The 26,452-nt window shown below is 41.1% G+C and overlaps 1 protein-coding gene across 5 annotated transcripts in view; it reads left to right on the forward strand.

Moving 5' to 3' along the window:
- Positions 1-10,889, forward strand: part of arnt2 (aryl-hydrocarbon receptor nuclear translocator 2) — a 67,460-nt gene extending 56,571 nt beyond the window's left edge. For all 5 annotated transcript variants that reach the window (XM_026184348.2, XM_026184431.2, XM_026184593.2 and 2 more), the window contains 3 exons: positions 328-478; positions 8,636-8,781; positions 8,946-10,889. In XM_026184348.2, coding sequence (XP_026040133.1) covers positions 328-478; positions 8,636-8,781; positions 8,946-9,044 — 396 coding nt within the window. In that variant the 3' untranslated portion in view covers positions 9,045-10,889. The remainder of the gene's footprint in view (positions 1-327; positions 479-8,635; positions 8,782-8,945) is intronic.
- Positions 10,890-26,452: the final 15,563 nt, after the last annotated feature.

Here is a 26,452-nt window from a genome sequence, read left to right on the forward strand (position 1 = left end):
TAAAGGGTCGGTATTCAGTATGTGTGATAGATGTAGACTACAACCCTGGTTTGCTTTGTTTCAAGATTCAACGCGTTTATTGTCGTGTTTGCAAAGTAAAAGCATTTCTCTGTACAATGAAATTGTTTCTCTGCTGTCCACACAGATGCAGGTTAATATGTGCAAACAGATCAAATACAAATAGCATTAATAAACAAGTGGAGACAAAAAAATGAAGCGTTAAATAGATTTATGTGCAAAGAGCTATGAGCTTAATATGCTGGTTTGATATGTGAGAAAATTATTATTACGTTTAGGTGGATTTTAACCACTGTCTTTGTTCTAAAGTCCAGTAAAGCCCAGTCCAGTCCTTTTGGTATTGGTTCTGGCCACAGCTACCAGACTGATCCAGCCTCCTACAGTCCGCTGTCCTCCCCGGCCACTTCCTCCCCCAGCGGCAATGCCTACTCAGGACTGACAAACCGCAGCACAGCTTTTGGTAAGCACGTCTGTTTGCCTCTTATTCTCATTGTGTTCTGTTTACATGTATAACTTGGTCTTTACTGGCATGTTCACATCCTGTCATGTGGTACAAATAAAGGTACAGCCCACTGTTACATGATTTCCATCCTCCCCACACACGAGCTGCATAACAAGCGAGTTTCCACAGTCCACCATCTGTCAAAGGACAACATAAAAGTTCGTTGTTACTTTCTTCAAATGATTGACTTGTTATTAAGTGATGATTAGTGACTATTTCACAGAGTATTTAAATAACAGTATGAATCTTCACTTAATCCCAGACTGAGTCAAAAGGTTTTTCTTCCTATTAAAATGATGTTGTCTGAAAATTCATTTCAGCATTGAAAGCATTCGAAAAATAGAATGCAGAAGTGAATCGACTGTACAGTTCAATTCAATTCTATTTATATAGCGCCAAATCACAACAAGTCGCCTCAAGGCGCTTCATAGATACAGAGAAAACCCAACAATCATATGACCCCCTATGAGCAGCACTTTGGCGACAGTGGGAAGGAAAAACTCCCTTTTAAAAGGAAGAAACCTGCGGCAGAACCAGGCTCAGGGAGGGGCGGGGCCATCTGCTGTGATTGGTTGGGGTGAGAGAAGGAGTTCAGTTGTGTAATTTCTGTGGAGTGGAAATGCTTGAAGGTAACAGTTATAATGATTCATGTAGCAAAGAAAATAATTTGCATCTTCAAGAAAAAAGACTTGTCTGCACAGTGGAGCTGCTAAAGAAAGAAAGTGTGTTAGAGAGGCTGCAATGCTTCTTTGTGACAGCTAATATCCTTACAAATGATAAAGTCAGACAGCTTCTCCCATACAGGACCTTACATTATAAACTCAGGAGTCCTGTTTGTGCTTGTTGTGACTGAACCTTGTTAAAGTGTGTTCACAGACTAACATGGCAGCAGAGTCTGGGAGGTGTGTCATTACTGTATTTACACTAATAGTGGAGGGTTTGAGGTAATCACAGGAAAGACTTATATTCCATTATTCAGTGCTAAAGATATCCCACATGTAGTTTCCAATAGTTCGCCTCTCCCAATAGGACGTGTGAAGTGATGTTGGCTCCAACGTCCTGGACCGTTAGTGTGTTTGTGGAGTTGTCCTCTCCATGTCAGCATACGTGTTTCTTCAACCAGATGTGTAAATGTAGATGAAGCAGCTGGAGGAATAAAAAGCTGTGTGGATGGAGAAAAGGGAAAATGTGGCTCGTAGCAGGAAGAGCTTTGAGCTCTCAATAAATCGGAGCAGCTTTTTCCATTCAGTGAAATAGCTGGCTTACTGTGAACTAATACTTTGTATTTTAACCTTTCATACTGTCATAATCCTGTTTGAGCCTCTACTGTATTTTGGAGGCCTAGTTTGAAGGATGTTTTCAGGTTTCTAACCCTGATGAGCAAATAGGCTCAAACATTAAGCCACTAATGTTTTACCAGTATTTCTACTTTTTATAGCATGTATCTAGACAACCAGCATATGCTTATGTTGAAAAAGTATTTACTATCAGTGTAACAGGAGCTAAATAAAAAAAATCCTAAAAAGCTTCACAAACTCTCGTGGTTCTTTGACACACATATAGAAAAAGGTCATTCTGCCTCCGACAGTCTGAAAGTGTCTTTACTGACGGAGGGGAACTTTTTTGTGGAACATTTGCACATAGAGATGAAAGTACGATCATTAAAGTTGCTTTCAAGATTTCAAAAGAAAGCATAAATCTTTACAACCATGAACCAAACATAATAATCCAGATCTTGGTGCCATTTTCAGTCAGGAAGGAGGCAAAGACCTTTTCACACCACTGTATGTGTGTAAAACACTACAGGCTACATGCAGTTACACCACAAGTAGTTTTAGCTTCAGCTTAGCATGATCTTTTAACGTGGGCGAGCTGTAGCTCTGGAGGTAGAGCAGATCATCTACTGTTCGATCCCCGGCTCCCCCAGTCTGCATGCAAAGTATCCTTGGGCAAGATACTAACGATAAGTTGCATCTTCTGCATCCATGGGAGCATGAACATGCATGAATGTTAGCTAGAAAGCACTAAAAGAAGAACGTTTGTGTGAACAGGTGTAGAGCGCTTTGAGTGCTCCGGAGAGTAGAAAAGCACAATATAGGAAACAGTCTGTTTACCATTTATCATGTTAATTACAAGTAATGCTTATCATGTTGTATGTATTCTACAAAAGGTCTGTATATTACAGATAATGGATAAGCATTACCAACTTCAAGAAAAAACAATGATTGGTTGTCATGGCTTATATTTTCCATATTCAGTTCAATTAAGATTCAGTTTCCTGGTTTTGAAGTAAATACATGGATGGGAAAGCAGAGCAGACAGAACAGGAGGAGACTGATGTCTGACTGTCTGACAGCCACCATTCATAGACATCAGTATTTTTACAAGCAGAGCTGCATCTGTGTGTGGGAGCTATGAAATCATTTTTTGGTTTCAATGAAGTTCTGGTTTCCTGAGCTTTTTCCATGCTGAGATGTTTTGTGGTGTTTGCAGTGTTTAATAAGAATCTGTAGGTCTATTAATATTGTATTATTATTATTGTAGCTGCATCAAAGCCTGAAACGTGTGGACGTTCTTTGAAAACACATTAATGTGTAATTATGTTTTCCAACAAATTGATGCATTTTCCTAAACTTATAATTGAGCAGGTGCAGGCAGAGCTAGGATTATTAATTATTATTATTTTAAACTGGGAGGACTAAGAAGACAGAACTCAGTTGACAGCAGTCTGCAATACACTGGCATCTTTAACCCTCTGGGGTCGCCGGACGCGCCGGCGCATCAAAATCACATGACCAATTTAAGAGGACACAGCTACAAGATGCAGCACGTCAGAGTCTACATACCAGTTTTTGAATTGTGTCGATGGGCCACGTAAAACCAGAGTTATGATTTAAAAAATACACGCGACGTTTTTTCTGAACAAACCAGCGGCGTTTACAGCGGGAAGGACGGTAAAAACGGCGTTTTCTACAGACAGCGCTAGCAAACACTCTCCGCTTGCCAGTGAAAAAAGAAAAAACACCCCTTCCCTATTGGTGTTAGAGTTTACATGTCAGCCAATCAAAAAAATGATAAGGCAACATGTGACATTTGGTTGTTTAGGGAGAAGGGGAAGATTTTAGGAGTGACACCCGCGACGGAAAGCGGGCGAGCGAAAGAGAGAGAGAGCGAGTTTCCATATGTGAGACATTAGTGACGTTCAGCGTGTTTGGAGGCTGTAGTTAGTGTGTTGTGTAGTTATTGTCTTGTATTGTGTGTCAGTGAGACTGCTGAATGTCAGATTTGCTCTAAAAAAGCCGTCAAAGGCAGATTCCAGTGTAAACGCTGTTCCAACATGGAAAACTGGACTGATGCACCTCCTGCTGTCAGACCTGCAGGTTCAGGCCTGTGCTGTTCTCCTCTGTCTTATACTGAACACAAACTACATTTTTGGACCGGCACAAATAATTTGTGTGCCTTCTTCTTTGATGCAGCACAGCTGATTGTTCTGTAAATAGATTTAAATGGTTATGTAAAAAACGCCTGAGGCCTTTGCTGCATTTTTAGGTAAATAGTACCATATAACTTTGTTGTTTGCAAAACTTGTGCATAATTTTTAGAAATGTACAATTTCTATTTGCATTCCAAGTTATGAAAATCATTCGTTAAACATGTTTGTGGGTTTTACAGTAAAAAATAGAACTTTTTTCTACTCAGATTTTGAATTTTTTGTCTGAATTTAGATCAACTGTGCTAATATAGTATACCAAAATGAAAAAATAACTCAAATTTCAGATATTTGAGGTTGTGGTGAAAATAATTATACCAAACAAGGCAAGAAAAACATATTTTAAAGGTGAAATATAGAGGTAAAATCAAAAGTAGTCAAAAACGGCCAATTATACCCTGGACTCCAGAAGGTTAAAGTATACAACATTTGATATGCCAATGCATCGACCAGTTTTTCAGTAAATTACTATCTTGTATTTTTTTTAAACGGGTAAGATCTTCCCTTTTATTCTAGTTGTTTAAGCACACCGCCTTTCTTTAATTCACCTTTCTGTATAAGCCCAAATTTACACTGTTTATTGGAGCTTAGATAACCAGAACTGATCCTTTTGAGATGAAACCAAAAATGGTAAATGGCCTGTATTTGTATAGCGCTTTACTCAGTCCCTGTGGACCCCAAAGCGCTTTACACTACATCCAGTCATCCACCCATTCACACACTGGTGATGGCAGCTACATTGTAGCCACAGCCACCCTGGGGCGCACTGACAGAGCGAGGCTGCCGGGCACCAGTGAAACCAGTCATAAAAGGTTTCAATAAGTAAAGCTGTGAAAGAATCATTAGCAGCACTTGTTTCCTCCTGGAATAATTATGAATTAGGTTTTTGCCGTGATAGAGCAGCCAGAGTCTAATAACAGGCTAAGTGGGGTACAAGAAATGAAGGTTTAATATTAGCACAAAAAAAAGAAAAATGTTGGCTCACCTGGGCTGATAATAGATTGTATTATTTAAAGTGACAAGATATGAAAAAACCCATTGTATCGCATTATTTTCACAGAATCACATAGTTTGCTTTACAAGCAATACTAGTAATACTTCATAGAAATGTCCTGAACAAACAAACATTATTTTGACATGTTTCTCTTTGGAAGATTAGGTGAAGTACAGGGTTTTTTGTTATATTTTCTTTTTTTTTTCATGTTGCGAGATGACTGCTGATGGGATGTGTAATCTTTGGCATTATACATTCAATTAGAAACATTTCGGGGATCATGTTTCTGTATCTTTTCTCTAGAATTGTAAACAGGATCTGTTGTAATTGTTTATCCAGTTCCAACTCCATGTTCTTTAACTATACTAAAATGTAAATAAAGCCTTTTTAATCTCCTACTAGGCCTCGGTGCAGCCCTGCAGCTCTTTCTTTGTCATGTTGGCACGTTTTCACCGTTTTTACTCAGTGACTCTTATCAGTTGCTGACTGACTTAGTGACACTAGTCTAAATCACGAGGTAGGCAGTTTGACTAATGGGTTAGCCTGTCAGGGTTACAACACGACTGTTCGGCTCTTGGGCATATTTGACATTCATCATGTTCACAGTGTTCATAAGTAGAGCCCAGTGGTTTTATTCTGAATTAAAGTTTCTTAAAAAAATGTAAAAAGCTATTCAGCTGGAATACAATAAGTAGGCAACTGTTTGACCAGAACTCCTGTAAAGTTACTGAATGTTATACTTACGTTACCTTCTTATCCACTGCCGAACACGACTGCTCAATTTAAATTGTGTACGCAGAGTTTGGACAGTGAAAGGAACTTTCCCAAACTGTGAGCTACAACATGGCATCAAGTGACAGGTTGTAGATTAGACATCAAGGACCGAAAGTCCTCAGAGGTCGACTCTTACTTAATGGACCTACTGTAACATCAGTCATTTCATTTTGTTGGTCACCTCACACAGCATTAATGGCTGGCTAACAGGGTCATGGAAAACACAAGAGTTACAGTGCAGTTACAGACATCCAGCTGCTCCGACTCATTATGTATATTGTAAAAGTTATCGGACTCAAGTAAGCTCAAAACTCCCACTTGATGGTCTTTTAATAGACGCACATTAGATTATCTTTTGTGCTCTCTATTGCCAAATTAACTCCATGCACCTTCCATGTTTAAGCCCCTTTTCCATTAGTACCCACTCAGATCGATTCAGCATGGTGCGCCACGGTCTTCAGGGTTTTCCATCTGTCCAGGGTCATAGTATCTGCTACCTCGCTCGGGGCTCCAAGCGATCCAAGCTGCTACTAACTGTGACGTCATCAGACTGCATGCCGGTCGGTAGCGTCACTCGATGAGTCTTGAGAGCGTCTTGTTCACTAAAATTTAAACTACCGTCTTTGAAACCTGGACACGAGGAAAATGGCTCCAAAGAACAACGCCGTGTTCCCCCGAGTCTGAAGAAAAGCCACAAAGTCCTTAAAGTTCACCTTTTTTGTAGGGTTCATGTCGCGGGACATTCATACGCGTTGCTATGACGACAGCAACGCAGTTAGGTTGTACCGGATTGTAACGGAAAACAAGTCAATCAGAGTAGAGTCGTGGCGAGTCCTTCCAAGGAGGTACTAGTGGGAAAGATTTACTGTCTTAACCTCATGCACCTGTTCATGAAGTCAGTGACGGTGTCAGTGTTGCATATGTTATAGATGTATATACGTTACACATTTATGATAAACTGTCGCTGTGTGTGCTCCAGTTAATGGGTTTATGGGTTTAACTGGTGTTTTAAACGCATCTTTGTCTGACCCTTATCAACGGGTCCAAACACTCCTGCAATGTCCCCACCACATGCAGGCACAGACTGCACTAATGTACTCTACCTGAATGTAGCATCCCCATATCAGTTTAAATAAAATACATTTTTAAATGCATACATCATAAAATATAGCAGTTGGGTAATACTTTGAAATCGACCAGAGTTATTGGTCCAGCAGGTTACTCAGAGTTGACATCAGATACTGAATAAATCAGTTTGTCTTTCATAGCTCCGACTCGATTTTCCATCTTTGGTAGATGCAACACGCCTCATTGGAAAATGTCTGATTTTAGTTGCACATCAAATGTCTCTTTAAAATCCACTAATACAATCATTCCTTCTAATTCCACTGCTGTTAATGCCACAGTATGATTAAGCCTGTCCATCCAATCATCCAGTCTCTTCCATTTATCCTTGTCAGGGTTAGTTAAGCTATCCCACTAACTGCATGTCTTTGGACTGTGGACTGAACCCACGCTAACACAGGGAGAACATGCTAACTCCACACAGACAGACCCCACCAGGTGGCGAAGTCGAACTTAGGACCTTCTTCCTATGAGGCAAGCGCACCACATGCGGCCCTGATTAATACTACCCATCAGTAGTTAGCAGTGTTAATGTCGAGTCCATCTGTTTAGGGTGTAATGGGAGCTTTGTGCGCCTTGAGGCAGCTGTTGTTGTGATTTAGTACTTTATATAAATAAAATTGAAAGATTTATCTGAAACTGTTGCGTTGGTCTCTATAACATTGTTAACGTGCTGCTCTAGGGCAATAGTAAAAAACTGGCCAAACACATTAGCTGTGTCTTATGGAGAAACATCAGGAAAAATAAATGCATTGCTCATCCTGTGGGGGGGGGGCACTGTGACTCCCTGTGGAATAAGGTTGGTGAAGGGCTTAAAATGGAGTGTGGTGGTGTTTTTAGATTAAAACACAAAATGTAACTACATGTTGGAAATCTCTTTGCTTTCTTGTAGAATTGTGTTTCATTTATTTTGTTTTTTCTGTTGAAATCACAACAGCATAGTTGGCGAGTTTCAATAACACTCCTGGCAACGGCAGCATTTCTCAACACCCATATAGGTCAGGGTTTGGGTCGGGCTTTTTTAGAATGAAAAATCTTTCAACAAAGAAAACTAAAACTAAGATGAGCTTTATCTGAAAAGATTGCATCTTCGAGTTCTTAGCATGTGGCCAAAAAAGACAAACCTAACCTGCTTAGCTTTGTTGGGTTTGGATTTTTTAAAATATATTTATATTATATTGAGCAAGAGATTTGATCAAACAATGATGTTTTAGCCGAACAGCCAACCGTGGTTCGTTTACAGTAGGGTGTTTTCAAATCCCGATCAAATGATGTCAAAGAAGTTCTTCTTGGATTTAAGATTTATTAAATATTGTAATAAGTCAGTGCCTTCTCTACCATTTTTAAATCCTGGAGCGTTTCCGCAGGTCCCTCCTCCCTGCAGCTGTCAGACTGCTTCCAACAAACACAGATGTTTACATCTGCGCTGTAACTTGCACATGTTATCAACCGATTCACACTATAACCAGGGTTTGCCTCTTATCTGTATTTAATTGAATTTTATTTAATTACGGTACAGGAGTCTGTGGTAACCACTGTCCTTGATGTAAATATGTAAACATTGTGTATGTTTCTGTTCTGTGTCCTGTTTGTTTGTATATGTGTCTTTCTTGCAGCTGTTACACCCAAATTTCCCCTTGTGGGACAATTAAAGGATTATTCTGTTCTAAATACTTTGTGCATCAAAGGATCTGTCAGAAATGTTTTCACGAATAAATAAATGTGTTTTCAGATGTGTCCGGTGAAAGCAGTCAAAGTGGAGCCCAGTTCCAGGGTCGCCCCAGTGAGGTCTGGTCCCAGTGGCAGAATCAGCATCACTCCCAGCAGACTGGGGAACAGCACACACACCCCAACCCTAGCCAGACAGAAGTCTTCCAGGTAATGCTGAGGGAGACTGTCCTGCTGCTGGACTCTGTGTAGTTGGTCAGCCTTCCAGCTGCTGGCTGCTGACCAGTGTACACAGATATGTAATATGTCTGATAAGAGCCGTGTCCTCTGCACACCTCGAACCTCTGACTCTCCATCCCTGTGTGTCTCTGCAGGACATGTTACCCATGGCTGGAGATCCCACCCAGGGAACAGCCAACTATAACATCGAGGACTTTGCTGATCTTGGGATGTTCCCACCCTTCTCTGAGTAATATCCGCCTTTCTCCATCTTGCTCCTGCTCAGAACTGGACTGATGTATGCATTTATCTCATGTTCTGTCTCGTTTTTCTGTATAGCTAAATCACCAACACAGCCATGTTAGTCACGATGAATGTCTGGGTGGACATCGTCATTTGCACACATACAAACGTACAGCGCACTGTTGGTTAGGCTCCAGGATCTGCAGTATGTACCAGTGAACATACACATACCTCATCTCTGCAGAGAGGCGCCTCTGTCAGGCGTAAAGAACATTACTGTTTTTGGTTCGCTCTCAAAAAGTGTCTAAAACTGCTTTCTGCAATTAGTGTTAGCAGAAGCAGATTACAGGTACACCTGTCAGAAATGATTGCTACTATATTAGATTTTATACTTCCTATCTTACAGACTTGTGTGTAAATGGTCATTACTGACACAAGCTTTAGCTGCATCCATGTGGAAGACTGTAAAAAGTGGACTGCAATAACACTCGGTTAGCAAAGTCCCAGCACTCTTCTCATTTCCCTTTTTTGTAACCGTAAGTAAGCAAAGCATCAGTCTGATTTTGAGTGCACTGCATACCTGTTGGCTTGTCAGCCACAAGTTATCGGCCAGGACACGTTTTTCTTCCTTTTTTCACTCTTGTGAGGACCATAATTTACTAAATCAGCATCTTGTTGTGCTTGATGTAACTTGAAATTATTAACTGAGAGCAGAATCTCACAGGGGAAGTGTTTATGCTGAATTGACAGATCAAGGGGAATGAAAGCCGTTGTCCCCTCGACGTCCACGCATTCTCACTTTAGTTTGTCATCAGGTGGACACTCTGACTGCTGGTTATTAGGGGAAAAATGCAAGTGTCTGGCATCTTTGCTCTGCCTCTGCGTTTAAGATCCGGAGCCTGTGGTCCTCTTTTATACGGTGTGTAATGGTGACAGAGTTTCTACACCAGCGTAGCAGTAACCTTAACTGGGTCTGTTTGTCTCAGTTCTGTTATAGCTTCCATGTATCACTACTCAACACGACAGAGAAAATGTCTCAGTGCCACACAAATGGCAGAATCACCGGTTGCATAAAGGGTTGACGATGTCCACCTCCATCTGTCTGAAATGGCCTCTTGCACATCATTACCAACTCTGCCAAACAGCAGCAGGAGATGAGACGCTCACCTCCGGTTGATGCTGCAAACGCTCTCTCCATCAACTTTCTTGTATTACCCTATATGTAGTGATGTCGTAATCTCTAGAAAGAAAACTTGATGCGCCCATAGAAGGATTCTCTGTATACATAAAACTAAATTTTTTACAAAAATCTCATTGCAGAAAGTTGCTAAGGCTTGAAGTGCACTTCATGAAGCTAACTGCTAATCACACCAGCCTGCTTTAAAAAGGGAAAAACCGCCATACCGTCCTAGCAAAGCGCAGTATAAACTAGTGTATTCGGTGTTCTTCAGCTCTCGCTACTTGAATTTATTACTTTATAATCTTTTCAACGATTAAGAGACTAAAACTTTGTAGTGGGGGAGCTTTTACATGCTAGATTGTATAATGTCTCAGACTGATGGGAGAACCTTCAAACATCCTTTTGCTAAAGATCTCAAATTGATGGTTTTATTGTTTTTTTTATGTTGTTGTAAATAATGTGATTTTTATGTCGACTCGTGTTACTTTCACACAGTACATTTTTGTGTAGGTTTTAATGATATCGTGTCCAATGTGAGTGCATATTTAACTATTGGTATTTAGTTAGTAGGTTAATTGTACATTGAGTTCTAGATCTGTATAAAATGTGTAAATGTGACCCATAATTTTTGTGTAACAAATTGTGCTTGTGACAATAAATTCTTATTGGTTATGTGGCTTTTGTTAGAGGTTCCGTCTTTCATTACTCAGGAGTCACTTCGCTCCTAACCCTTAACTAAATAATTTTATCCTAAAAACTCTTTACAGATTTTCATATACTCTAAAACTGAACTGCAAAAAATAAACATGTCGATCGCCCTTTGAAGATCTCCCTCTGTATTTGTAGGTAGGGCTGGGTTCTGCTTTTTAGCCACATCCTAAATGGGACAATTTACAGTTAGCCTCGGAAATACAGATTAGTCTGGACCAGGGGTCGGCAACCCTGGGCACGCGTGCGAAGGCTTAACTGATGGCACGGCCATAGCTGGACTGGCCATCGGGCATACCGGGCATTTTTTTTATTATTTTTTTTTGTAACGGTATAAACAATGAAAGGCGTTGGACTGGCCAGATGCTGGCCGGTGTGTAAAAATAACTAGATGTTTGGTGGTGGCATCGCGGAGCTTCCTCAGATTCAGTAAAATTAACAAGTGGTGGAGGCCAGCAGGTGGATGAGGGAGATCGGAGGCAGGAGGAGCAGAGACCCGAGGCGGCCGCTGGTCCGAGCGTCAGGTGAACTGAACTTCAGGTAAGAAGTTATGAGCTGCAGTCCATCTGGGTCAGATATAAACCAAGTTTAGGTGGAGTTTATTTTCGTTGTGCTGACTTTTTACAGTCAGTTACAATAACTCGTACTGCTACTAGCTAGCAGGACGGAGTTTCTATACAGCTGTTGCTATGAATTTACTAATAGTAAAATTTATTTTGTTCATAAGGTTAATTATTAGAGTTGCCAACCGTCCCGTATTCAGAGAAATTATTACGCGTTTGGTGTTGAGCTGAAAAAGAACACAGTTTGTCCCGAACTTCAGCTAGAATGGAAAAAGACACAAAGCTGGAGTTATTCTGTCGTAACGCTGCACAGCTGCCTCTTCTTCTCTCATTCTCTCCCTCCCTCTCTCATGTTTCTACTTCAATCATGAAACTGATCAATGATCAGCTGATCGTCTCTCTTGTTTATTTATCGCCCACTTTGCGCCAGAAAGAGGAAACCAGCAGATGTCGCGCTAAACAACAGCAGCACGTTTGATCAGCTGTTGTTAGAATATATTTAATATTAATTTCTAGTATCAGCTGATGTTTGCTGGAGCCACAGCTGTAAAGCTGCTGGTCATGATGTTGGTTTGGTTATCTGGTGAGAGGGAAACATGAAGATGAAACCAGGAGATGTCCTTACTGAATCATCAGAGCTGAACAGGTGATGGAGAAACAGGTTTACCTTTTAGGTGACATGAATGAGTTGAAGTTATGAACTGTTTCTGAGAGACAAATAACACCAGGATCCTTTTCTAAGTAGCTGACAGCTGGTAACTGTGCAGGGGCGGGTCTAGCAAAGTGTTGCCAGGGGGGCAGGTAGGGCATTAACAGGGAGAGGGGGGCACAAAGAAATAGTTTCTTATTCTCATTTAAAATGTCTCACTGTTATTAAATAATTATCTGAAGCTTACAACCAAAGTTTTTATCTGACGTAAAATGTATAGAAATCATACATATACCAACAAGACTGTGCATCACTGTCACAACAGCATCTGTTTCCATTCAAAGGCTTTATGGCTTTAATACCTGGGGGGCCGGTCTCTAGTCAAAATGCCCGGGCTGATTTTTTGTGCCAATCCAGCCCTGGGCACAACACACAGTGAATTAATCTGAGAAGGATGCCTATTACGCTGTTCCCTGTGCAGCTCTTGGACTTGCTGATCACATAACTACCAACAGAAAAAATGAAAAAGTTCTAAGCCTGACATCAAAACGATGAAGTGGATGAATCAAAGGAGAAATTACAAGCCTGCTTCAACTGCACAGACTGGAGTATTTTTGAAGCTGCACACACTGACCTAAATTAACTCACTGACCGTGAGGTTATGCATCGGTTTTTGTGAGGACCTCTGTGTGTAGACTAAGAGTTTTTGCACATATAATAATAACATACCATGGTTCACTCTGAGGAAGCTGTGCCAGTCCAAGTAGTAGGGCTACAGCAACAGGACCGGGGGTACAAGTAGGCCAGAAACAAGCTGAGCAAGGAAATCAGGGTAGCTGCAGCGAAAAGCAGCTTCTTAGCCAACACAACCCTGCCTAGCTTGGAGCCCTGCAACACGTCACCAGCTACGGGAGTCCATTCACCCCACACTGAGGATACGTCCACACTAATGCATTTTTGTTTGAAAACGCATTGTTTCCCTCCGTCTTGGCTTCCCGTCCACACTGAGAGGGAAAACGCAGCATTTTTAAAATGCTCTTGAAAACGCATACATTTGAAAACGGCGCTTTCGCATCGCAGTATGGACAGCGAAAATGCAGACTTTTTGAAAATGATGACACATTTTAGTCATGTAATGCAGTCAAGTGACCAATCAAACAAAGATAGCGGAGGGCATTATACAGCAGTTGTTTTGTTTGCTCTCCGTTTTGGCCTCCCGTCCACACTGAGACGCCGTTTTCACTGATGGAAAACGCAGCATTTTGAAAGCGCTCTCGAAAACGCATACATTTGAAAGCGGTGCATTCGCGTCGCAGTGTGGACAGCGAAAATGCAAACTTTCCAAAACGATGACACGTTAGTCATATGGTGCAGTCATGTGACCAATCAAACTAAGATAGCGGAGGGCATTATACAGCAGTTGTTTTGTTTGCTCTCAGTTTTGACAGCCCTATTAAAGATTAACATCAGTCTGCACGTGCTCCAGAGAGCTTTTCTTCAAATTCTTTAACTCTCACTGGCTTTTGCAACTTTGTACTTTTGTGTTGCTCGCAGCAACAACTCCAGCTCATTGTTGGTCCATTTAAAAAAAACTCGGTGCTTTTCCTTGACATCTTGCCGCGACGTTTCAAAGAGTCTGAAAAGTAAATAAACGGCAGACGGAAATGAGGCAGGCCGAATCGTCTTGCGTTTCCCACATGCGCAGGACTGGAACGGAAGCATGTTCGGCCGTTTCAATGTGGACGCACAACTCTGTGAAAATGACTGAAAACGTTAGTGTGGACGAGGAGCGTTTTCAGTTGAAAACACCGTTTTCAAACCTCTCCGGGCTACTGTGGACGTAGCCTGAGAAGAATCCCTGACTAGTTGATGACCTTAACACCTTCTATTGCAGATTTGAAAGACAACCATTCACACCTCCCTTCTGCTCACCCTCACACATACACAAAATTACTACCTACACTCAAGACCCTTCCGACTTTCATCCTCAGACAATTGCAACATACTTACAGAGCTTGCCTTGGTGAAAAGACCACTGGATTCTGGGTATGATACCATACTGGAAACACCATAACTTGAACCTTCCAATCAGGAAGGTTCAAGTTATGGTATTGATTTCCTTGAGCCTTGTTTTAAGTTGTGCCATGTTTCCTTTCGGGTGCTATCAGTTCTTACCAGACATTGGATGCCTTGGTCTTGAATGGGTTTTCTGACACCTTATCTTTCCATGAAGCCAGATAACACACACCAATTAGTTAAACTTTATTTCTTAAAGACATAAAGACCTGGATGACCTCTAACTTTCTGCTTCTTAATTTGGATCGGCCCTGAAAATCTTAGAAATATGGTATCTAACCAGATGCTTACAACATTACCTTGGCCTCCAGTCATTTTTGACCAGCATATACAGTGGGGCAAAAAAGTATTTAGTCAGCCACCGATTGTGCAAGTTCCCCCACTTAAAATGATGACAGAGGTCAGTAATTTGCACCAGAGGTACACTTCAACTGTGAGAGACAGAATGTGAAAAAAAAATCCATGAATCCACATGGTAGGATTTGTAAAGAATTTATTCGTAAATTAGGGTGGAAAATAAGTATTTGGTCACCTCAAACAAGGAAAATCTCTGGCTCTCACAGACCTGTAACGTCTTCTGTAAGAAGCTTTTCTGTCCCCCACTCGTTACCTGTATGAATGGCACCTGTTTGAACTCATCATCTGTATAAAAGACACCTGTCCACAGCCTCAAACAGTCAGACTCCAAACTCCGCCATGGCCAACACCAAAGAGCTTTCGAAGGACACCAGGAAAAGTATTGTAGACCTGCACCAGACTGGGAAGAGTGAATCTACAATAGGCAAGCAGCTTGGTGTGAAAAAATCAACTGTGGGAGCAATCATCAGAAAATGGAAGACATACAAGACCACTGATAATCTCCCTTGATCTGGGGCTCCACGCAAGATCTCATCCCGTGGGGTCAAAATGATGATGAGAACGGTGAGCAAAGATCCCAGAACCACACGGGGGGACCTGGTGAATGACCTGCAGAGAGCTGGGACCAAAGTAACAAAGGTCACCATCAGTAACACACTACAACGGCAGGGAATCAAATCCCGCAGTGCCAGACGTGTTCCGCTGCTGAAGCCAGTGCACGTCCAGGCCCGTCTGAAGTTTGCCAGAGAGCACATGGATGATACAGCAGAGGATTGGGAGAATGTCATGTGGTCAGATGAAACCAAAGTAGAACTTTTTGGTATAAACTCAACTCGTCGTGTTTGGAGGAAGAAGAATACTGAGTTGCATCCCAAGAACACCATACCTACTGTGAAGCATGGGGGTGGAAACATCATGCTATGGGGCTGTTTTTCTGCCAAGGGGACAGGACGACTGATCCGTGTTAAGGACAGAATGAATGGGGCCATGTATCGTGAGATTTTGAGCCAAAACCTCCTTCCATCAGTGAGAACTTTGAAGATGAAACGAGGCTGGGTCTTCCAACATGACAATGATCCAAAACACACCGCCCGGGCAACAAAGGAGTGGCTCCGTAAGAAGCATTTGAAAGTCCTGGAGTGGCCTAGCCAGTCTCCAGACCTCAACCCCATAGAAAATCTGTGGCGGGAGTTGAAAGTCCGTGTTGCTCTGCGACAGCCCCAAAACATCACTGCTCTCGAGAAGATCTGCATGGAGGAATGGGCCAAAATACCAGCTACTGTGTGCAAACCTGGTAAAGACCTATAGTAAACGTTTGACCTCTGTTATTGCCAACAAAGGTTATGTTACAAAGTATTGAGTTGTATTTTTGTTATTGACCAAATACTTATTTTCCACCCTGATTTACCAATAAATTCTTTACAAATCCTACCATGTGGATTCATGGATTTTTTTTTTCACATTCTGTCTCTCACAGTTGAAGTGTACCTCTGGTGCAAATTACTGACCTCTGTCATCATTTTAGGTGGGGGAACTTGCACAATCGGTGGCTGACTAAATACTTTTTTGCCCCACTGTATGTCCTTCAGTGCAGATGTTAAAAAAATACGTGGGACTACTTTTATTTGTGCAATATCTCTAAAATTACAAATGTTCTGTCTCATAGTGAAGCTGGAAACCTAGTTAGTTATCACTTCTAGGCTGGACGACTGTAATTCATTATTATCAAGATGTCCTAAAAACTCCCTGAGAAGCCTTCAGTTAATCTGCAGGATATACTGCAGGAAGAGTCCTGACAGGCCCCTGGCTGTGAAACCAGTTTCTAATTTGGATTCGAGAGACAGACAGCCTCTTTACTTTTAAGATTAGGCTTGAAAGTTGGTGACCCTGAATCCTCTTTTGGTTAAGCTGCAATAGGTCTAGGCTGTTGGGTAGTGATGTGTGGATCGATCCTGAAATATCGATTCCTCCGATACCAATCATTTATGTTCTAGAATCGATTCTCACATTAAAATATCGATATTTTAGTAATTTAGGGTAAATTTGTAGTTCATCATTAACAGGAACACAGTGGAAAGAAACTATATCATTCGGATTGTCTACATTCAAAGGAACTACTTCCTCTTTCGCCTTTCATAAGGAACTGTGTGAAATACGTCTGTATAAATGTCTCGCAGCCCCTTGGCGTGCGCACTCACAACAATGGCTGAGCGTAGTTGGAGTCATGTGCGGACTTGTTTTACCTCCACAAACAGCTGAGACGTGGTTTGCGATACATGTGGCAAAAAAAGTGAGGTGTTGTGAACATACTTGCCAACCTTGAGACCTCAGAATTAGGGAGACATTCAAAAGGGCTGTTTGGGAGGATAAATATATTTTACAGTGTTTATTTATCGGATAAAATACATTAAATCACCGTTATTATTGGTCGGCCCGGAAACAGCGCGGGTGTCCAAATTCAGAGGCTGCTTCCACCTGAGGACCGGCCTTCGTGGTCTAAAGAAAGCCGGGTAGTATGGCACGAGCTCCCTCGGCGGACTGAAACTCTGCCGTCTGCTCCTTGCTATCTAAAATATAACCGGGCACTAACGCAAACTCTCGACCGTCTCACACTTTGTTTAATCAGTTTTCTGTTTGTCATTTATTCAGCCGTGTGAAAACCCCGGAGGAACCCTCCCGAGGGATTAATAAAGTTAAATTTAATTTAATCTAATCTAATAACTTTAATCTCAGCCAAACCGATTTACTCACGAACAAATAAAACACTGAAAAAGCCAAACAATAACATTTTTAGGTTATCAAAGTGACTTATATATCCCTTGTATGGTGTTCGGGTCTGTGAGACCCGTTTTCAGCTTTTTCAAAAGAAAAATTAAACAATGAATTATTTTTTCAACCTGAAATTCATTGGCTTTGGCTTATTTTCTGTGAAGAACATAAATCCGGACTAATTTTCAATGACCTCATACTGTACCTCCCCCCACGCATTTACATTACATACAAGGTGTTCGGGTCCACTGGACCCAGGTCTAATAAAAGTATTGAAAGTGTAGGTCCTGTGTTCCCATACTCTGTCTTCCTCCTTTCTGGTGCTGCTGATAGTGTTTTCTTCCCCTCCTGCTCCGCACAAAGTTGCAACATTGTTGAAAATTCAACTATCAACACGTCTGCTCTGACATTCCCACACATTTTACCCTCTTTCTTGAGGGATCCAAATTTTCTCATACCCTGTCCCACCTGCAAATTAGGAGCATAATACTATAAATAAGACTTTGCCAGTGTGGTTCTTTATCACAACTGATCAAGATGGCAAAAGATTATCTGCTGCGAGGGCCATCCAGTTGATTTTGGAAAGAGAGGGGCTTCGGATGATGATGTTGACAAAGAGGTTTCAGAATATTTCACATTTCTGAAAATTCAGAGTCTGACAGTGACTTTGAAGAAGAGCATGAGGTTGAGCACCATTTAGTAACAAAACGAAGACGAGTACCCCATCAGCAGCCAGCTCCAGGACCAGAACAAGCCCACCAGACAGCAAGTGAAGAAATATGGATGTCAATAACTGGTGAAATTGAATGGTCTTCTTGCCCAAGAAATGAGCCACCCTGCAGAGCTGTTACTGTGATAAGCCAGGTCCAACACGGCTGATGTGCAGGACATCAAGTCTTCATTTGAGCTTTTCATCCCAGATTCCATCCAGAAAATTATTCTGGATTGCAGTAATCTAGAAGGAAGGTGTGTTTTTGGAGAGAGGTGGAAGGAGATGGACCAAATTCATCTAAGAACCCCAAAGGCCTACTTTGGGGTTTGAAATGAACTGAATAGCGTTTAGAAGATAAAATGCCTGTGTTCTCATGAATATCCCCAATATTTGAATCCGTAACAGGTTCTTATCCATGCAGGAGTTTTCAGGTCCAAAGGGGAATCCACAGAATCCTGTGGGATGCAGAAACCGGCAAGAACCTTTCTGTGCATCAATGTCTCCGGAAAACTTTCACAAAATTTCCAGGATTATTCGTTTTGATAACCGAGACGACAGACCAGCTCGACGGCAGAGAGACAAGCTAGCTGCCATCAGGACAGTGTGGGATAAGTGTGTGCACCACCTCCCCCTGTTTTACATCCCTGGGCCTAATGTCACCATTGATGAGCAGCTGATCCCATTTAGTTGTGAAACATATTGCTTCACATGTAAATGTGTTGTCTTTCCACTCACTCCACTTGATTATAACTGATTTATTTTATAACATTTTACATAAAAGAAAAACGAGAAGCACATTAATTCATAAATGTGATCTAACAAAGGTAAAGGGAAAAAAATAATCATGTTTGCCGTTCATATGGTTTGTAATTGGGATGAAGTAAACATCTGTTGAGTAATTTAACATAAAATTGTTTGATAGTGTTAATTTGGAAAGCCAAAACTCTAGCGGGTCCACCAGACCCATGAACACTGGCTGAGTAACAAAAATATGAACACCACACAAGGGATATCATGTTTAACGACCGCGGGGGTTTGAAGACGATGTGTCGGCTCAGATATTTGAAGTTCACACAGCTACATTCTCACCTGAAAATATGTTAAAAGTTTTTTGCGACCCAGAAAGAGAAATAAGAGTGATATTAAAACTAAGTCGCTGCTGCCATTGTTGGAGACTGGAATTGGCTGGGCCGCGCTATGAATTCTGCGATATGGTTTTTCAATTTTGTTGTCCGGGTGGAAAATCGGGAGAAATTTGGGAGAATGGTGGCTCCGGGAGAATTTCGGGAGGGGCACTGAAATTCGGGATTCTCCCGGAAAAATCGGGAGGGTTGGCATGTATGGTTGTGGCAACATCACTAACCTCGTCAAACACCTCAGAGTAACTCATATCACAGAATATGACGAGCTTACGTTGAGACTGAAGAGGAGGACAGGGACAGGTGCTGCTAGGGCGAGACAGACGTCTCTCACGGAGTCCTTTAGTGCTGCAGGCAGGCAACGTGTTCAAATAGCACAACTTCAGGTTTTTTATTTCTATATGATGAACTCTGCATTATTAAGTGATAAGAACAAGTAATCTGATGTCCTGTAATCATTATGACGCTATAATTTGAGATACAATAAATAAAATAAGTTTTTGTTAAAGTATCGGTATCGGATCAGTATCGTCGATACCACCCTGAATATTACTTGGTATCGGATCGGAAAGGAAATCAGTGGTATCGCACATCACTACTGTTGGGGGCTTCCTATGATGCATTGAGAATTTCTTATTTGGTAGCCTTTCTCACTCACTGTGTCTATACGCCTCTCTGCCTTTAATCATGATTATTTTTCTCTGGCTCTCTTCCACAGCCTGTCTTTTGTCCTGTCTTCCTCCCCTCACCCCAACCATTCACTCTCACCAAAGTGCTTGCTCATTGGGGGCCATATGATTGTTGGGGTTTTCTCTGTTTTCTCTGTATTATTGTAGGCTTTTCACTTTACAACATAAAGCACCTTGAGGCAACTGTTGTGATTTGACACTGTATAAATAAAATTTAATTGAAACTTGAATTGAACTGACTTTTCCTTTCAGTATCATCAGGTTTCTTGACTTCCCTTTGTTTAAAATGCATCTGGGCCCAGGTGACCATCTTTCTTATCAAGCTTAGGATCCACGAAGTAATTATAATCCCCAAAGGGTCTGTAGGGGTCTTATCCTGTCCTGTTTTGGGCCCTCACAGTGATCATCCTGCCTGGAGCAGTTGGTTCATGGCAGCCACAAACAGAGTCGCAAATATTCTTCACCCTGATGGTAAAGTTAACTATAGTGAACCTTATCTTTAGTAAATCATTAAGCAACATAATCAGATTAACTGCTTCTGGTGGTACTTAATCCAGTGCAACCTGGATCAACTGGTGGAATGCACTTGGGTAAGTCCTTCAACATGCAGCAGGGACAAACGAGCCCTCGGCCAAAGCCAAGGTTCCTTCTTGTTCTTCAGAGTGTCTGCAGAAGGTGACACCTTATAAATAGTGCCAGATGGTCCTGAGCAGATCTTATTTTTGTACTGTTCCGTGCCTTCTTTCCATTCTTGCATAGAAGCCGGTAGGTCTTCCCCCAATACAAACTGATTTCCCACAGTCATGAGAAGTAAAGTGAAATAAACATCAAATACAAATCCAACTTATTTATATAGCACATTTAAAAAACATAAAGTTTGCCCAAAGTGCTCTGCTTGGAGCAAAGTATCACTGATGTGACTCAGACAGTTCAGACTACTTTGCTCCAAGCAGAAAGTACTGAAGTAACTAGACTAATGGACCTCCTACTGATAATTGCAAGGTGGCCCAAGGGAGTGGTAGAGATGACAATGTGAAATGGAAGTAATGATTTAAAAAAACTGATTGCATTTCAGCTAAAAACCGACAGGAAAGGGTTGTGTCAGGAAAGGCGTCTGATGTAAAACGTCTGCCAAATCAAACATTCAAGAATGAACCAGTGCTGATGACCAACAGGGTGCCACTGCTATACTGTATGGTTTGGACACGATCGCACTGATGAAAAGACAGGAGGCTGAGTTGGAAGTGGCAGAGTTCCTTTTGTTGCGATTTTTACTGGGAGTGACAAGGATGGACAATCAAAGTATATCAGAAGGATATGAGAAGTTTGGAGACAAGAGAGAAACGGTTGAAATGTTCTGAACATACGCAGAGGAGAGAAAGTGGATATACTGGACAATAGATTCTGAATGTAGAACTGACAAGCAGGAGGAAAAGAGGAAGACCACAGAGGAGGTTCATGGATGTTGTGAAGGAAGACATGCAAGGGGCTGATGAGTCAGAGGAGAATGCTTGGCATAGGGTGAGATGGAGGCCGATGATCCACTGCAGTGACCCCTAAAGGAAGCAGATGAAAGGGGAAAAAAGATGATTAAGGAAAGCAAGATTCAATTTCAGCTAAAGTGTTTCAGACTAGAGGCAAATGGAATTAGACTGGAACTTACAGCCCTTTTTAGTCTTAAGCCCCTTGGACTGCATGATGACATGGCTACTGGGTATGTTACATCCTGAAAAGAGAATAAATAAATAGTCAGACATGATGCAGCTTCATTGTAAATGATTTAGAAATATTTACATATATACAAAATAATGGAAATTTGAAACAATTCTGCATATCCTCTGTTAGTTTTAAACCAACGTCTCAAGTCAGTTTCCTTTCTTTCCTTTCACTGACAGGTAAGTAAACATCACTATTTAGTGCATAATGCACTTTAGCTTTTGGTCTACAAATCAATAAGCATAAACTTAGACCATCAAGCTTAAATGTACCGAAAATAAACATTTATGTAAAAATATTATTGGAAATTTGTCCCTTCTGTTTCTCATTTCTTCTTCGTAACAGTTACTCATCATAAATGAAACATTACCAACCTCGAGCAATATATGTGCTTGAATTAAATACAAAAATGTGCACGATGCTGTAATCTGGTCTTTAAATGATGACGTATGAACCCTGCTTCCAGGTCCAAACAACTCTGCCTTTTGTGTGTGGCTGTTGTGTTTTTAACATGCATCTTGTTCTATTCAATCAGAATAAGGCCCTAAAAAAGGCAGTGATCACTGTCGGCCGCTCATTATTTTTATCATCACTGTTCATTTTAAAGTTCAGTTTTTAAACCCTTACGATGTAACTACAGCCCATGCAGCAGTATATTATTGACTAACCTCATATTGTGGATGGATTATCTCAGTTGTTCTCCTGACTGAAGTTTGGTCCGTTTACAGCATCCTGCCATGCGATTGCATTTGTCTCTAACCATCAGGAACCCTCACGCTAACTTTTATCGAGTCGAAAAGGGTTAGCATTCATCCTCCAGCTTCACTGTGCTAATATATTTATATCATGCTAACATAGCTGTGTAGCTAGCCACCATGTAGCACATCAATATATGGGAGCTAGCAGGGCTGGGCGATATGGCCCAGAATTCATATCTCGATATTTTTTAGCTGGATGGCGATATACGATATATATCTCGATATTTTTTTAAAGCCATAAAGTAAGAACAAAAAGAGAGTTCTTAATCAAAGCTGTGTCCCAGATCTCACACAGGCACTTTTATTAACATACAGCGCAGATGTACATGAAAACATTACTCAGAAATAAATTATCAGCATTTATTAAATAATAATGCTCCATAAATAAAAGAAAACAATGTTGTTTTTGTGCATAACAAAAAGCTCACAATTGTGCAGTCAAAATGTAAACTAATAGACGCTGAGCATAATAACAAGGACAGACATTGTAGCGGTTCTCTGGTCTACTGTGTGACTGACAGCCTGGAGTTCGAAATCTGCTTCGTAACCGTGTCTCTAAACAGGTGCCATTTGTGGTCCTTATACACACACAATACGGTAATATTATGTTGAAGCAGAGTACGTCTTACTCAGTGAGGCTCCAGACTACGGTAGCCCTAATGCTCCAACAATCCATCAAGCGGTGCGGCTTCGTAGCTTAGCAAAGTCGCACTAAAACATTTTGTTTGACAGATTTCTGAGCGCCGTGTACCACATAAACTCGGTTCGCGGTCAGTAAGCACAACCAGAATTCATACATAAAGCGCACTGTCGATTTTTGAGAAAATGAAAGGATTTTAGTGTAAGCTTCTAGCCCAACATATACGGTATACGAGATTTGTAAGGTGTTTTTTTCGGGGCAGGAGGGTGGGCGAATTCGTGGTCTGGGATACAGCACACAGTTTCACACTCTTCATTTTGCACTTCATGGCGCTGTTTTAAATGGTGAAAATAGTAGTAGTGCTCCAACCTTTAGTTGGGACGCTTTCCCGACATTCTCTACAGAATACATTATTCTGCTGCTCATCTGACACTCCAAATAGTAGTTACAATAACTAGTATAATGATCATGTTAAAATGACGTTAACGCCATAACTGCATTAATGTGGCAAATCTCCATTAACAGCGATTTGCTGCGTGGGCCGAGCCGCAGTAACTTGTTATGAACGCGTTGACGCCGTGCAGTCCCATGCAAGGGGTGATCCGCGTGATTAACGCTAACAGCACTAAAATAGTAATCTCTAAATGTTTTAGTTTTACCGACCAGCTCCTGTTTGATAGCTGCAGTGTCCATCTTGTCGTTGTCATGTTTAGGCTGTGTGCAGGTATGGAGGACCCATAGTGCAGACTCCGGAGACAAAACCTGAACTCAAAAAACAGCTTTAATGCTGAACTCAAAACTAACAAACTTTGCTTTTCAAGCATTCACACTAATAAAGATTACAACAACAATACTGTGAATGCTTTTACAAGCATTCACACTAATTATAACATAAAATAGACTATATCAATATAAACAATATTGTCACATCTCATATCTCGTATAAAAATATATCTATATATTTAAAAACTCGATATATCGTCCAGCCCTAGAAGCTAGCCCAACTTCAGTAACCCTACAAACGTCACTGCTGTTTAGTTTTCTGTCTTCATTTATGTTGGAAGTGATAGCAGAGCTGTGCGTTTGAATGCTTCATAAATCTCTCAGTCAGAACATGCTATATCATGTTTAGATGGAAGCTAGCGAGCTAACTTCCTGCTAACTTCTAACTCTGTTAAATCTAATAAATCCTGTTTTCATGGATGCCTGGATGTTACACTTGTTACCCCTGGTAGAGCAGCCACGCTGATCATTTTATTAAAGATGAAAGAATTTAGACAGTTTGTAACTCTCAGTGATGCCACAGTGTTCGTTTGACTTTGGGACCTAAAGCAGAGTTTAGACCAACACACATTCTGACAGCTGCAAATAGTGCTTAGCTAGCGATATCAGTATCCCAACAATACAGTTAAACATAAATCATCTAAGCATCCTAGTTGGTTTAACCTGTTTTACATTATATCTCTTTATATTTGGACTTTTTTAACCCTTATTTATACATTTACATTTGACTTGACAATGACTGTTTTACTTTACACTGAACTTAGACTAACAGTCCATCTATCACTGGTACTGTGGAAATGGTAAATACAAAATTGTAGTCTGGTTGGTACTCTACACAAGCAGTGCATGATAGTGCAAATACTGACATAAATTTAAAAAAAATACACGTCCTAAAATCCTAAAACACATGAAAAAAAATTGAAACATACTGTGGCTAATATATTTTAAATGCCTGTAGCATTTCAGCTCAACATAAGCAAAGAGGTACGCATGAAATGCCAAAGCTTAGATGTGTTTTAGATGTGTAGCATCTCTTGGCACCTTTCTTTCCTGGCACTTCAACACTTTTTTCTGTTTGTTCTCTTCAACTGGAAGGAGATTTGAAGAGAAATACTTTCTCACATTCCTTTCTGACACAGCATGTACTCCGATTAGCTTCTTAGATTCCTCTCTGACATTTACAATGTTCTGCAGCATTTGTGATGGACTGACAGGGCAGAGGTAGGGAGACAAATTTAATCTCAAGATGTCTTCATTTTGCATGTACATGCTGGCACCATATCCATATCAGCTCCACTGTCATTAGCTGATAACAGGTGAGATGGTGTTTATTTAAAAAAGTTCCAACTCAAGTGTTGTAAATAGCATTTGCGTGGCATCTGGCCTCTTTGTACTGCCTCGCCTTAGGCGCTGAAATCATTACTGAGACACTCTGCTGTGCTGCATGCATCCAAGTGTGTGTGTTTGAGATAGTGTTCAATTTGCATAAGCCACTGAAACGTTATGCAGCAAGTGGTTGTGTGTGTGTGCTGGTTGGTGGAGCGTAGCTGCATTCTTGTCTGCAGTCAGTATGTCTCCATGCTGACAGGTCTATCTTAAATCACCCTGCTGTGAATCTCATCCAAATACACTGACAGAAATATTCACACTACAGTGAAATAGAGAGAGAGAAATCCACTTTGCCCACCAACACTGCATCGTATTTATCTGGTGTCTCCATTGTCCACCCATCTGCATCCTCCCTTTGTATTACACCCGTATTAGAATTATCAAGTGGACTATTAAAGCTCGGTGGAACCTGACCACAGGGTCTCTGTGAACAGAGATACATCATTTTGCCTAAAGTATTTGCTCATCTGCCTTCTCACACATATGAACTTGAGTGACGTGTGATTCTTAATCCTAAATGTTTAATATGATTTCAGACCAGCCTTTGCAGCTATATCAGAATCAGAATCAGAATCAGATATATATAACAGCTTTAACTCCTCTGGGAAGGCTTTCCTGAAGATTTAGGAGTGTATTTATGGGATTTTTTTGACCATGCTTCCATAAGCACATATGTGAGGTCAGGCACTTGGATGAGAAAGCCTGGCTCAAAGTCTCTCCTCTAATTCATCCCAAAGGTATTCTACTGGGTGGAGGTCAGGACTCTGTGCTGGCCAGTCATGTTCTTCCACACCAAAGTTACTTTTCTTCAAAAGTAAAAGTGCTATACAAATACAGGCCATTTACCATTCTATGGACCTTGCTTCGTGCACTGGGGCCCAGTCATGATGTCTTGGTGTGCTAAAGTATTATGAGTTCTTTTAACTGGAACTAAGGTGCAGAACTCTAGAAAAACAACCCTGCACCATAATTACCCCTCCAAAAAATGTGAAACTTAGCACAATGCAGTCATACAAGCACTTTTCTGTTGGCAACTGCCACACCAAGACTCCAATCCATTGGATTGGTAGTCAGAGAACATGACTTGTCACACAAGAGAAGACGTCTACACTGCTCTAGAGTCCAAGGCTTTACACCACTGCATCTGATATATTTGCATTCTGCTTGTTAATTTAATGCTTGGATGCTGCTGCTCCAAGCATGAAGCTTTCTTTGCACAGTTTATGGGCTAATCTGAAGTCCACATGAAGTTTGGAGGTCTGTGGTGACTGACTCTGCAGAAAGTTGCAAA

The sequence above is a fragment of the Astatotilapia calliptera genome, chromosome 1 (assembly GCF_964374335.1).
Source record: "Astatotilapia calliptera chromosome 1, fAstCal68.1, whole genome shotgun sequence".
In the NCBI taxonomy this organism is placed as follows: Eukaryota; Metazoa; Chordata; class Actinopteri; order Cichliformes; family Cichlidae; genus Astatotilapia; species Astatotilapia calliptera.